The 13,047-nt window shown below is 40.6% G+C and overlaps 1 protein-coding gene across 2 annotated transcripts in view; it reads left to right on the forward strand.

Moving 5' to 3' along the window:
- The window catches only part of KCNH5 (potassium voltage-gated channel subfamily H member 5), a 149,974-nt gene that overhangs the window by 8,573 nt on the left and 128,354 nt on the right, over positions 1–13,047 (forward strand). For both annotated transcript variants that reach the window (XM_048947624.1, XM_048947625.1), the window contains exons 2-3: positions 3,776–3,899; positions 11,045–11,151. In XM_048947624.1, coding sequence (XP_048803581.1) covers positions 3,776–3,899; positions 11,045–11,151 — 231 coding nt within the window. The remainder of the gene's footprint in view (positions 1–3,775; positions 3,900–11,044; positions 11,152–13,047) is intronic.

A 13,047-nucleotide genomic window follows, 5' to 3' on the forward strand; every position in this document is an offset into this window, starting at 1 on the left:
ATTCCTTGCCATTTGTATTAACTTTATAAGTGAGAGTTATGTAGGCTAATAAAGAGCTTGCTGACTTCTGAAGAGGAACCTAGCAGCTCGTGAGCCCTGCTTCCTTGCTCTTACAGACAGGCACTGGTTTCACACTCATCTGGTTGGACAAACCTACAACCCACAGATTTGTGCTGCAATATTTCAGAAGGGGAGAAAACAATAGTTTAAGGGAATGACATCAAGACAAGCTTAGAAATAATAAAAATTGACTTCTGTCTCAAAGGAAATGGAGAGTGGAAATGTATTTTCAGCACATTGGAGAAATCCAAGCAAGAATGAATGTTAATCGTTAGGCCAATCGTTATTCTGAAAGTTTTGAAGTTAGCTGCATGTTAATCTCTTCAAAGTGTAATTTATCACCGGGTGATCACTCAGTGCACAGGTGCACAGAGTTTTGCATGTGGAATCAAACCAGTGTTCTGCCAGATTTACTGCCTGCCTTCAGCAGTGCCAGTACCCAGAGAGAACTTCTTCCCAGCCTCCACCATAAAGTGCTTGTGAGACCAGGTGCTGCTTGATGTGGAGGGCAAAGTCAGATTTATCCTTGTGAATACCTCCAGTATCATCTTAAAAAAACATCTAGCTTGCAAAATATAACTCTTTCATCTTCAATCCAACAGGACATCCCAGCTAGTATCTCTGAGCGTGGGCCTTACCTTGCAGGCCTCTATGGGACTTGGCTATGGCATCACCACAGCAGGGCATAGGGGATGCCAGGGTGCCCTTGGCAGAGAGCTCCTTGGATTGGAGCTGCTGGCAAATCAGCCCTTGAGGAAAAAGCATGTGGTCCTTGGGCTTATCTTTGGTGCTGCTCTGTGGCAACTGGACCTGGAGAAGAAATGAAGTTTTCCTCGTCCTCATCTCTTAAACCAGTTCAAGCAGCCATATGGAGATCCAACAGTCTGGAATTTGCCTTAGTCAAATTAATGAAGAGCTTAAGCCAATGTGCAATGGACCTCATTTAGACAGGAGACCATATCAGTGAGTGACAGAAGTATGGAAGTTGAACATGAAGATAGTTTTAGTCCAAGACTGGCTATTAGGACCCAACTCTAGAGGAAGCGACTGCAGAAGTGGTCTTTCACAAGTGGTTAGTGATGATGATGTGGTGCAAAGCAGTCTCTCCTCAGTCTACCCAGAACTCACAAATTGTAAAGTAATATTCTCTGCTGTTGTTTGATCCGGAGATATTTTAGAAATAGGGAGGAATTAGTATGTGTGCTAGGGAAAGCGATGTGACTACCAGTAAAATGTAGGGAATGCGTGGAGTCTTGAAAATGCTGAAACTGTGTACCCAATAAAACCCCAGGGTCAGACATTGACCTGCTCTTCTTTAAATTTATCAAGCTGTCTCACTGAACAGAGGCATTGATGAAACATGGATTTCTATAGCTTTGTGCCTACAGTTAGGCTTGTTGGTCTTTAACAAGATGCAAACATTGACTCAAGATTTTTGATTGAAACAGGACACACACACTCATATGCACATGCTGAGCATGGATGAAGAAGTGCTATTTACTGTAGAAGGCAAGGTTTTAAAAAAGTCAGTTATGTAATGGAATATTCACAAAGACAAAGGAAAACATACGTTGTAGTATTTGATCAAGTTACTAGTCCATATATCTATCTATGTATATATACACATATGACTTTACAAGTACTAATATTTAAAATACATTTCTAAAGTCTTTTTTTTTTTTTCAACTTTATGATTTTTATTTTTTTTTTTCTTTCTTGAAAAATCAGTAATTAGGTGATATGCTTTGTTCCCTTCCAACGTCCTGTTGGATTTGGTCAGTCTAATGAATGCCTTAGCAATTATTTTGAGACTCTTGTGTGTAAGAAGTAGAAAATCCATGGAAGATGACCATTGAGTATTGTGGCTGCAATGTGTATCTTCTGCAGTGTATTCTGTGTCCTGAAACGGGGTTATGTGATAGAGATACGCATCCAAGATATCAGATGGACAGTTTCAAGACAGGGTTATTGGCCTGTGAGCTGTGGTTCTCTGAGGAGCACCCAGATGTCCACACATCCTTGAAAGAGTCTGAATATAAGCTGCCTGTAATTGCCCAGGCTGTGCTCGTTCTGTGAGCACATAGAATGATGAGAGCAAAAACTTGAAGGATAGCCTCTTTGCAAATCAGACCTTGCTTTGACTAGAGGACTGATATTGGTTGCTGGTAGCAGATGGTGTGTACTCAACATCTGCTGGTTGTAGCAACTGCATGTTCCCTTAGCCTGAAAAATTTACAGATTTTTAAAGTTGGCATTCAGGTTTAAGGCTATTTGTGATGGATTTAAATGAATTCTTTAAGCCTGTGAGCTTAGGAGTGTTAGATTTCACAATCTAAACTTCTATTTCTCATGTTGGTTCGCTTTAAAATATTTTTCAGTCAACTTTTTTGTAGAAACTGGTTTTTAGATTATTATTTTCCAAATATAGGTTTAGAAAGGAAAAATAAGAAATGACAGTTGTTTTTTTTTTTAATTTTTAATATGCTTTCCTTGTTCAAAAGAATAATGCTTGAATAACATATGCTGCAGTCACAGATGCTGAGAAGGAAGCATATAGCTTGCAGAAACCCAGTGTCATATTTATGTGAAAATTAATGTGTGCACCTGAGTGTATGTCTGTAAAAGTAATTGGTGTGACCATTCTTCAGCTATTAAAAGAAGAATTTGTAAGAATTCCCTTTATTTTTTTTTCCCCTGGAAAGCTGTTGAAAGGAACTTTTACTACCATTTCTATACAGCTGAGGTTTTAATAGGTACGTTGTAATGCTTTTTAGCAGAAATAAGTGGGCTAGTGTTAACAGTTAGTTCCACAGCAACTGTCACAATGCAACTGAAAATTACAATTGAAAATAAGCAAAGCTTTGAAGATCATCACAGACTACAGCTTGAGAATCTCCACTAAGTGATATACTGAGAAGATTATTTTTGAAACAACGTTACAATGTTGATGAAGATAAAATCCCACAGTGTGTTTAAGCAAGATGAGCATTTCCTTCCTTAGAAATGCTTTTCCAAAAGCAGAGATGGAAGAATACCTCCAAACTGGTGAATACAACTATTTTAGGACTAACTTGTAATGTGGTGGTGCCAGTCCGTGCGTGTAAAACTGTAGGCAATGACTGAAAAAAACAGATGATTGAAGCAGTATTTAAACCTGAGTTCAGCCTCCTAAAAATACTCCTTACTCATATTTGTGTATTGACAGCAATTGGTGCATGCTGCTAGGATGAACCAAGCCCGCTTTTTTGTACCTCAGTGTAGACTGTAACTGAAATCTGATGTGTTTTGTGTTATTTCAGTGCTTGTTGAAGGAGGAGGAGTTTACTTGTCTTAGGCAATAGTGTCATGGTTTGTCTGGGAACATATGGTTCAATAAGGTCAAGTTTCAAATTAATTCAAGGTTAATTTCAAGATATATATATATATAAAATGATATGTGTCCTGATATTATGAATAAATGAATCCTTTCTAACTCATTAAAGAGGGGGAGCTTATGTCAGTATTATAATTTACTGAAGCTATTTGTTTTACTAAAAGCTGTCATCTTTCATCACCGTTTGCCTTCTGATGCCCACTTTGATTTCAGTCTTCTCTGGAATTTCCTGATGGAGGTTTCCACCGTGAATAACTCCGCATCTGCTATGTAACATGGAGGATGTATATGTGCTTTGCCACTGACAACAGCCCTTTCTTTTTCTTCTCTTTTCTCTTTTAGAATCCAGTTTTTTGTTGGGAAATGCCCAGATTGTGGACTGGCCTGTAGTTTACAGTAATGACGGTTTTTGTAAACTCTCTGGATATCATCGCGCTGACGTCATGCAGAAAAGTAGCACTTGCAGGTAGGTTGTTCACTGCTACTCGATGCACTTCTGTAGTTACAGTCTAGGAAGAAAAATCAGGTTTTGGAAAAGGGTCAATAGGAGATCTGTCTTGCAGAAATGAATATACTAGTGGTTGGTGACCCTGCACATAGCAGGGGGGTTGAAACTAGATGATCATTGTGGTCCTTTTCAACCCAGGCCATTCTGTGATTCTGTGATATGGTAAAACACGCAACTGTGTGCATTCAGTTGAGCACTTTGTTGACTGGTGCACAGTAATAGCATAATGGCCAGTTTTACCAGGATTAAACAAACTACTCAGATACTTTGGTCCCTTGCTAAAAGTGGGGTGGTTTTTAGAGTCCTGCAAGACTTAATCCTAAATTAAAAGAAAGCTAAATTCCAATATTCTTTTTTTTTAAAAATTATTATTATTATTGTTATTATTTATTTAGAGCATCTACAAATTTAATGGGTTTCACTCGAGCCATTATTGAAGTCAAGACAAATCTGCTTGGTTTTGAAATTCCTGCCATCCTCTGGTAATTGCTTAAATGCAGTGAGCATTGCAGTAGTAAAGACTGTTCAGTTTGACAAATTTTAGCACTGAATGAGGGTCAACTAGAGGTGTTCCTGAAGCTGGGGTAAATATTTTGAGGGTTTAGGCATCATTCTTCACTCATTTGAAATCTGTCCTCATTAATATCACTATGAATGTGTTTTAACGGTCTGGTAAAGAAAGTGATATATACAAGTGATATATTTCAAAGGCAATTTTAGGAGATTTTTGTAAACTTTCATTCTGGAAGGCCTGCAGTGTGCTACTCTGTTGCTGGTATTGGTTCCTGTTGTTATACACACACTGAGAGGGCACAGTCATGTGCAAATGGCATCTGTATTCCCAAGAGGGCGATTAGGCTGATGATGTATTTACTCTGAGCATTGCAGCTTTATGGTTTGTTTTTTTTTTTTTCCCCTTTGTTGGTGGTCTTTCAGGGGTGGACAGCTGTGATTTATGGTTGGATGTGCATCTGCGCCTGCTCTGCTGCATCCTTTAAAAGGAAATGCTGTGGGGAAAGACTAAATCTCTAATGCGTGTGTGGGTGGGCGAGGAAAGTAACCAGGAGTGGTGGAGGCAGAAAGGAATGACTGAGATACCAGTTCGTGTAGGTTTTCCCTTGATGGCTCAGGGAATGACCAGCTCTAGGGCCCTGGGAATAATGGGCTGCATATCTGCAGGGGTGAAATGCTGATGTATGGTCGTGGCTCTTGTTTGCAGGGAAGAGGAAAAGCCGTGGGGGTCCCGTGTTGCTCTGTGCAGCCAGGTGTCCTCCGATGGGCGGTGGAGGAGAGATGGGCACATGCTGCTGACACGAAATATTCATTCACGTGGCAGCAACCAAGTCAGTTACGTGATGGGGCTGAAAAAAACAGTGTTATCACAGCTATCCCAAATATGCTTACACTTGCTTTGCTCTTTTAAGCTGGGTCTGTTTCTCTGTGAGCCAGTGCTTTAGCCTGTGCATGTTTAAGTCATTACACACACAAAATGGGATTTTAGGAAAATGTTGGGAATAGCTTTAGCAATACCTCTCTTAATAATTCTCCTGTGCCTGTGAGGGGACCAAAAGTTGTAATTAATCAGGGCGCCCTTTATGAATGTGATGGACTCTATTTGGTAAGCATCCTGTTTGGGCTGTATTCAAGTGAATTATATGGAGGCAAATGCAAGGAGAAGTGATCGTGGAAAGTGGATCTGGTAGCGAATATGTATGTAGATACATATATATATGTATCTTTTATGTTTTTAATTCTGCATATCCATCTCTGGATTTTGGAGAGACTTCTCTACACTGAAATCATGATCAGCGCCTCTTTTGTGTCTGAGCCTTAGCTGGTGGAGTTATATTTACAGTGTGATATTTCCTGCTCCGCAGGAGACATCCTAGTCATTGCAGAGGAAAGCTGAGCTGGAGAGGCATTCAGCACGGTCTGACAAGCAGCACACACCCTTGCAGAAAATTTCTTTGGGGCTGCTCTCTAATGAAAAGTTGCGTGGCTGTCTGACATGGAAAATGGTCTTGAGGCCAGTAGTGCCTTCTTAGCTTTACTTAATAGAATGCCATCATAAGTTTTAGGTACCCAGAGCTATTATTTATGTTATTTTCCAAGTCAGATTCTCAGTCCTGATTTGCTGTGTTGGACTGAGATTGTTGCATTATGCATAAGAAATAATTTATACAGAATGTTTGCTTTCCTGTTCTAAGGCAAATGTTATGGGATAAGAGCGTTGTGATGCCACACTTTTATTACAGGATTTGATAGGATCTGTTTCTAGAGCTCGTTAATGCCAAAAATCCAACAAAAGAAAAATACACAGATAAAATCAATGTCAATCCAGACCTTGATACAACTTGTTATCTACTTATCATAGGTGTGATACAGGAAAAAAATTATTTTTCAATTACTTGCCCTTGCCTATAAGGTATAGCAACTTCAATTTTCACCCATGCTTTTCTCCTGAGTAGTCCAGCAGTATTCATTATATCCTATTTATGTCTGTCACATGCCATACCATACACTGGGGCTGCTCATTTGTTGTGATGTTCAGTCTTGATTGATACTGGAATGGACGCGTGGCATTGCATTTGTGAATGATTTTTGATCCAGCTCAGGCAGCCAGGTAGTCCCATAGCCAGCTGGTAATCCCTCTGATTCTTGCACTTCTCTCATCTTTTTAATTAGCAACAATATGTGCATTGGCAGGAAAATCATGCTGAAATAGCTCAATAGAGGTGCCAGTCTCAGTTTCAGGGGCATTGTATAAAAGGCAAGGTACATATCACGCTTCCTGAATGTTGCATGATGGGGTGGGTCAGTGTGTGTTCTTTCTGGGAGCACAGTACACCAAAAATTGCAAAAATGGCTGGAACAGAATTTATCATGTAAGTGAATGCTAAAATGCATGAAAATTTTAGCTGGAAAAACTTGTGTGCTTGTGTTGTGGTGCCAAATGGAAAGGAGCTGCCAGTTCAGAAGGAAATGGGAGGGCATCTGCAATTGCAACACCTCTGACATTCAATTAACTGCAAAACCCTTGTCTGAAGGTGTGCTGCTAGATTAACCAGCGTGTAGGAGAGCCACTTGTTTCATGCCCAGTTGCCCATAGATATGACAATTTATACGTGATGAGTACATAGAAAGAATGAACAGCTCTAGGCCATTAAAACCCTATTAAACGCCACAAATAATATCAGTGTTTAAAATTGTTTCTTGTCAGTTAAGTTCAGTCTTCCAGGCAAGCCTTCAGAAGGGCAGACACCCTTAGGTGGCTGGTTAGTAGATCTGCCTGCCATTTTGCACTTGGCTTTTGCCCCAGGCTTTCTTCTCCTTACCCTTCCTTGCACCTTCAGCCTCAGATCAGCATGGGAATAGCTGGATGCTGCTTTTGTTTTTAATGAGGAAACTTGCTCTGAGACCCGTTTGTGTGTTGCCTTCCAGCTGTACAGTGGGAGTAAATTGGATCTGCTTGCTGCAGTTGTTTACAGGTTGCATTTCCACTGAAACACTTGCACGGCTCTGCTCAATGTCTCTGTTCTCCCTTGTTTTGATTTACTGCCACAGCAAGTGAGATAAAATGTCTGGGAGTCCTGGCTTCTGTGGAGCTAATGGCAAAATTCCCACCTTGCTCAAAGAAAAGGGGTTTTGCATTTTGGGTACAGTGTGCCAGACTTGAGACAAGTTAAATTTGATAGTGGGATGTTGCCTCTGTTAACAGATCTACCTATATGAGAAGACCCTCTGCAATGCCAAAGCTGTGTACAAAAACTTTTCTGAGCTCAACAGTGAGACCCAAGGACCTGCCTTACTTCTCCTTGGAAAAGAAGCCTGCTCCTGAACTCAAAGAATTGTGGGGCTATTGAGACATAGAACAGTATTTGCTATTCCTCTTGAGTAGACCTTGGTTGCTTGTGATTATGTCTTTTCATCCGATACTTCTGGATAAACAGAGCTGTTAGCTGGATGTGGGTTCATATTCTTTCCATGTTTAATCTGCCCTCTTATCTGGTGAATTGAAATAGCCACAAACACCACCCTGGCATGCACTGCATACAAGGAGCTGCTCCAGTGATGCTTTTCTGGATCCTAACAAAGAAAATGGAAGCACAGTGCAAAGCTTTAGATGTGGCTTTTGCATGGAGGGATGCTTTCAGTGGAGAGCAGGAGGAATGGCATCTGAAATGGCAAATGGCCTGTTGCAGAGATGGGGAAGATTATGTAAGATTGTTTCTTTCTCTGAGTATTTCAGTAAGCTTTGTTTCTCTTGTTTCTCTTTGATAAGTCTGTTTTCTAGATAGTAAGATCCCCAGTAGCAGGCTGGCTGGCTTTTATATTTATGTCTTGTACAGTGTGCACTGAAGGAACTTGACAAGCAATAAATAACAAAAATATGAGGCAGAAAAAGACAGAGTGATTGACTGAAGAAGTAGGAGTCCCTCCATGTATACAAAATAGGACAGATTAAATTAAACCTATGATAAGCACAGATCTTATATAACTTGCACAGTGATTGGCTTGAAGGCCCTTTTGGTGCCTGCTAGTAAAAAATTGGCTTCTGAAAAATAGTTATTTCCTTCCACAAGCCTTTTAAATACCTCTTTATACATGAAAACAACGCAAGATTTGAATTTTACAGATTTATGACAATAATAGGCTGATATTAAAACATAAAGTTGATTAAATTTTTAATTCATAGAATGGCTTTAGTTGGAAGGGACCTTAACGATCGTCTAATTCCCACCCCTCTGCTGTGGACAGGGCTGCCACTCACTGTATAAGGCTGCCCAGGGCTCCATTCTACCTGGACTGGATTGCCTCTATGGCTGGGGCACCCACACCTCTCTGGACAGCAGTGCTGAGGCTTCACTGCTCTCTGAATAAAGAATTTGTTCCCAACATTTAACCTAAATTTTGCATTCCAGGAGCCTTCTCTGCTCCAGACTTAACAAGCCGAGCTCCCTGCAGCTTTTCTTCATAGCAGAGATACTCCAGCCCTCTGAGCATCTCCGTGGCCTTCCTCTGGTCCAGCTCCAACAACCACACCCCTCTTGTACTGGGGGCCCCAACCCTAGATACAGTGCTCCAAATGGGGCCTCGTGGGCAGAACAGGGGGGAATGGTCTCCTCCCTGCCCCAACTGCCACCCCTCCATTGACGCAGCCCAGGATACTGTTGGCTACAAGTACACACTGTGGGCTCATCCAGCTTTCTACAAGGTAGACCTAACGTATAGGTCAGCGCTTGTAGCATTATGGATGGTTTGACATATTAATGGTAATCAGTGACAACTTTCTGTGTTATAAAGCCATCTACAGTCATAAGCTTTAGCAAATTTTCATTATTTTTTTCCTTTGAGACTTAAGAAAAATGTTTGTAAGCCTTGAGATGACAAAAAAAACAAAAAACAAGAGACCCCTCCCCCAGCTCTTATTTTGTCTTGCAGATTTGAGCAGTCTTCTTTACCTCACCAGTGCACTGAAAAGGGTTAGATTTAAAAAGAAAAGCATTCAAACTTTTGTTTGTTGCCAGCTCCTGTATAAAACACTATTGGCTGAGCTGCTAAAGGAAAGGCAGGCCATTTGAAAGCGAGCAGCAAGCTGTGTTTTGCATTCCCTGAAGAGAACTATGTGAGTTAGTGACATGTGGTACCTTAATGAAGCCTCCTCCCCAATAGTGTTCTGTCCTGACATCCATTACTGCAGCGACATCTCCATTGCTGTGCTGACCCAAGGCTGACAACACCATATTGTAGGAGCAGCCCTATCACTTCCCTGAGCCAGTTGTAGAGAAAGGATTCACCATCCAGCCTTCATTGAGTATTTTAATGTTTGCCAGGGCGCTAATCACTGTGTTGTTTTATTGTTTCTTTCAGAACAGTGGGCATAATATAAATATTTATTGAACCTCTGAAGGTCTGTTGATCAATAAAAAGGGAAGCTGGATTTAAGCCGCAGCAGCACTGATAGCCTTTCTTTTTCCCTCTCATATTCATAGGGCTGTGTGTTGTAGGTTTCAGCTGGAGCTCAAAACGTTTGTGAACAAAGAAGATGGAGGGGGGGAGTCTGATCAATGAGGATTGTATTCATCCAAGTGTCTGAAAGCTTTTATGCCATGCTCCATTTTCCTTCAGTTCTATAATTGGGAATTTGCACAGAGCAGTCTTCACCTATTTTTAATCCAGGGGAGATGACAAGAAATGCCTGGCTGTTTTCTCATAAAGGCTTTCACAAGTAAGGTCATTGCGGGTGGGTTAACTTGCACCAGTTGAAAGTCTGACCTGGAAAAGAGAGCAAAGATGAAGTGGTCAAGGTGCAAGAAATAGCAGGGCTAAAATTAGGTTTTTCTAATCTTTGTCTGGAGAGAGATGAGTCTTCAAAAATATTTCAATGTTTTTCCATATTTTCAGTGAAATATTAAAGAAATGTGGTACACCGTAAGAAAAAATGAGAGTGTGTGGTTATCTTTAGAAGTAATGCAGATATAGCTACAGTGGGACAACTCTGAGTGAATTCTCAGACAATCGCAGTAATTAGTTCTTACTGGGTAATTCCTACCTCAGTTTGTAATTGGTATTTAGATAAAGGATTCTGATCCTCTTGTCCCAGATGCATGTTGGCAAGATTAGATCTGCAACCATCAATATTGGGTCAGCTGACAGCTGTTACCTGTTGCAGGTCCTTGTCTTCCTTCAGCATCCTTTTCGAGGACTGAATGAAATTTGAGATGTTTTAAAGGTTTTGTTCAGTAATCTTCAATTTCACAGCAATATTCTCATGGCCTCAAGCTGTGGCAATAATGGTTTTATAGGCTATCAGCTCTTTTTCTAACAATATGCCCTTAAAGATACGCTCAGAAAAGCACTTAATGAAACATTAGATGACAGCAAATACATCTACTTTACATAAAAAAGGCAGTGATGGTTACTTACTATTGTAGGTTTTGTAACAGCCTTGCGACACTAACTATTTAAATGAAAGTAAATGATAGTTAAACTATGGTAAATGACAGTGAATAGCATCCCCAATGGCTATGCAGTCTGAGGTGGCTGCTTGTTGTTTTGCTTGTCTAGGAAGAATAGAAAAATGTTTTTTTTTTCTTTTTCAGTTTTATGTATGGTGAACTGACAGACAAGAAGACCATTGAAAAAGTCAGACAGACTTTCGACAACTATGAGTCAAACTGCTTCGAAATTCTCCTCTACAAGAAAAACAGTATGTATACATTTGTGTATTGTGTTGGGAGTGATAATGTGTATTTGTTATATGTCTATTTATACTGTGATATATCAATGATGCACTATATGTGTGTATATATATATGTATCACTGTTGTGATAGCGCAAGGGGAAATGGTTTCAAACTGCAAAGGTCTGGATATAAGAAACAAGTGTTTTACAATAGGGGTAGGGAGGTGCTGTTGCAGGTTGCCCAGAGAGGTGATGCAGACACACAGGGTTAGGCTGCACAGGGCTCTGAGCACCTGATAGAGCTGTGTGGCTGTCCCTGTTCACTGCAGGGGGGTTGGACCAGATGGCCTTTAAGGGTCCCTTCCAACTCAAAATGATTCCATGATAAAGTACTATAATATATTTAATATATGCAATGGGTATATATGTATATTATAATATATAGAGAAGTGTATAACTATATACCAGATTAAAATAGTCATTTTGACATACAGATAAATTAAGGGACAAGATGCGGGGAAGGAATGGGCTTTTTGGTCATCACTGTGCAGGAAAGCTCTTTTTTAAAGCAGAACAAGTGTTCAGATAGCCAGGGCTAGCAGGGGTTACCTGTATCTCAGACCTGAATCCTTGTTTCCAAAATATGTTTAATTTTGAAGATTGTATTCTGAAAGGGAATCTGACTGGGTTTGATGGGGAGAAGAAATTCTCAATGAAGTTTCCCCTCAGGAAACATCCCCAAATGTGCAGAAGTAAGAAGCCATTCTCTCATTTTGTGAGTGGTTGCTCCCAGTGGTGGAGATGCCTCTGAGCTGTGAGGCTGTGGAAAGCAGTGGTGAGCCCTGAGGAAAAAGCTGGCTATGCCTGATTGTCCTTTTCACTGCAAACTCACATAAACCCTTAAAAACATTGAAGAGAGCGTGCAGGATACCTCAGCTTCTCAAAACATACTCCTGTGCCTAACTTCTACCTTTCCTTTTTAAACTAAATCTTCTTGTATGTGCACTTAAATGATAGGAAGCATCTTCAGATTTCTGCAATTCTGCTTGCTTTGAAGCATCTTAGTAAACACTAATTAAAAAGAGAAGCAGAAATGGCTCTGAAGTCTGGCTGCTCCTATAAGTGCCTGTGATAACTCTCCAAGTGACCTCCTTTCAGTTCCTTGGCATATGGACGTATTCCCTAGATTCTGTGTCTACCTGCCCAATACAAGTCACCTGGTTACCCTTTCACATTATGGAGATTTTGTGGGACAGACCCCAGTTCTTTGCAGGTGATGGTGCCCAGCACCACCAGGCCTGGTGTCCGGGTGTTTGCAGGAGAAGATTTCAGCCTTTCCCCAACCCTGGCTTCTCTGTTAAATTAGAATGGTAGCTCCTGCTTGGCATGGGCCAGTTCTGAACCAAGTTCCTTTTCATTATATTTAAATATAAAAAGTGGAAAGTCTTCCCTTGGTCATCGTTCTTGTTCATTGTTGATTTTTTGCCCTGAGTTGTAGATTGCCTGCTTGATCTTGATGATGTTTTAGGGATTTATTGAGCTGCAGTTGCCTTAATAAAATATTCACCTTTGCCCAAATCTCTATGCCTGTACTTTCTGTGAGATGGGTAGGATTACAGAATGACCTCATGAACAAGCACTCATTTTTTCTTTTTAGTCTTGAAAAAATTCCCAGCCATATGTTGCCAGCTTCTTCTCCATCGCCCAAAGCCCAGAACTTCAGCCTCTTGCTAACACCTAGTACATAGGTTCGCCTTTTGGTTCCAGTTCAGCAACTGGCTTGCGTTGGATTTGCTTCCATGTGTCACACACCAAGCTTTGTGAAATAAGGTTCTTCAAGAAACCGTGTGCTTCTCTTCCAGGCTGAATATTGGAGCAGACAGGAAATAAACAATAGTATCTGTTGGTATAGTATACTTCTG

The sequence above is a fragment of the Lagopus muta genome, chromosome 6, assembly GCF_023343835.1.
Source record: "Lagopus muta isolate bLagMut1 chromosome 6, bLagMut1 primary, whole genome shotgun sequence".
Classification (NCBI taxonomy): Eukaryota; Metazoa; Chordata; class Aves; order Galliformes; family Phasianidae; genus Lagopus; species Lagopus muta.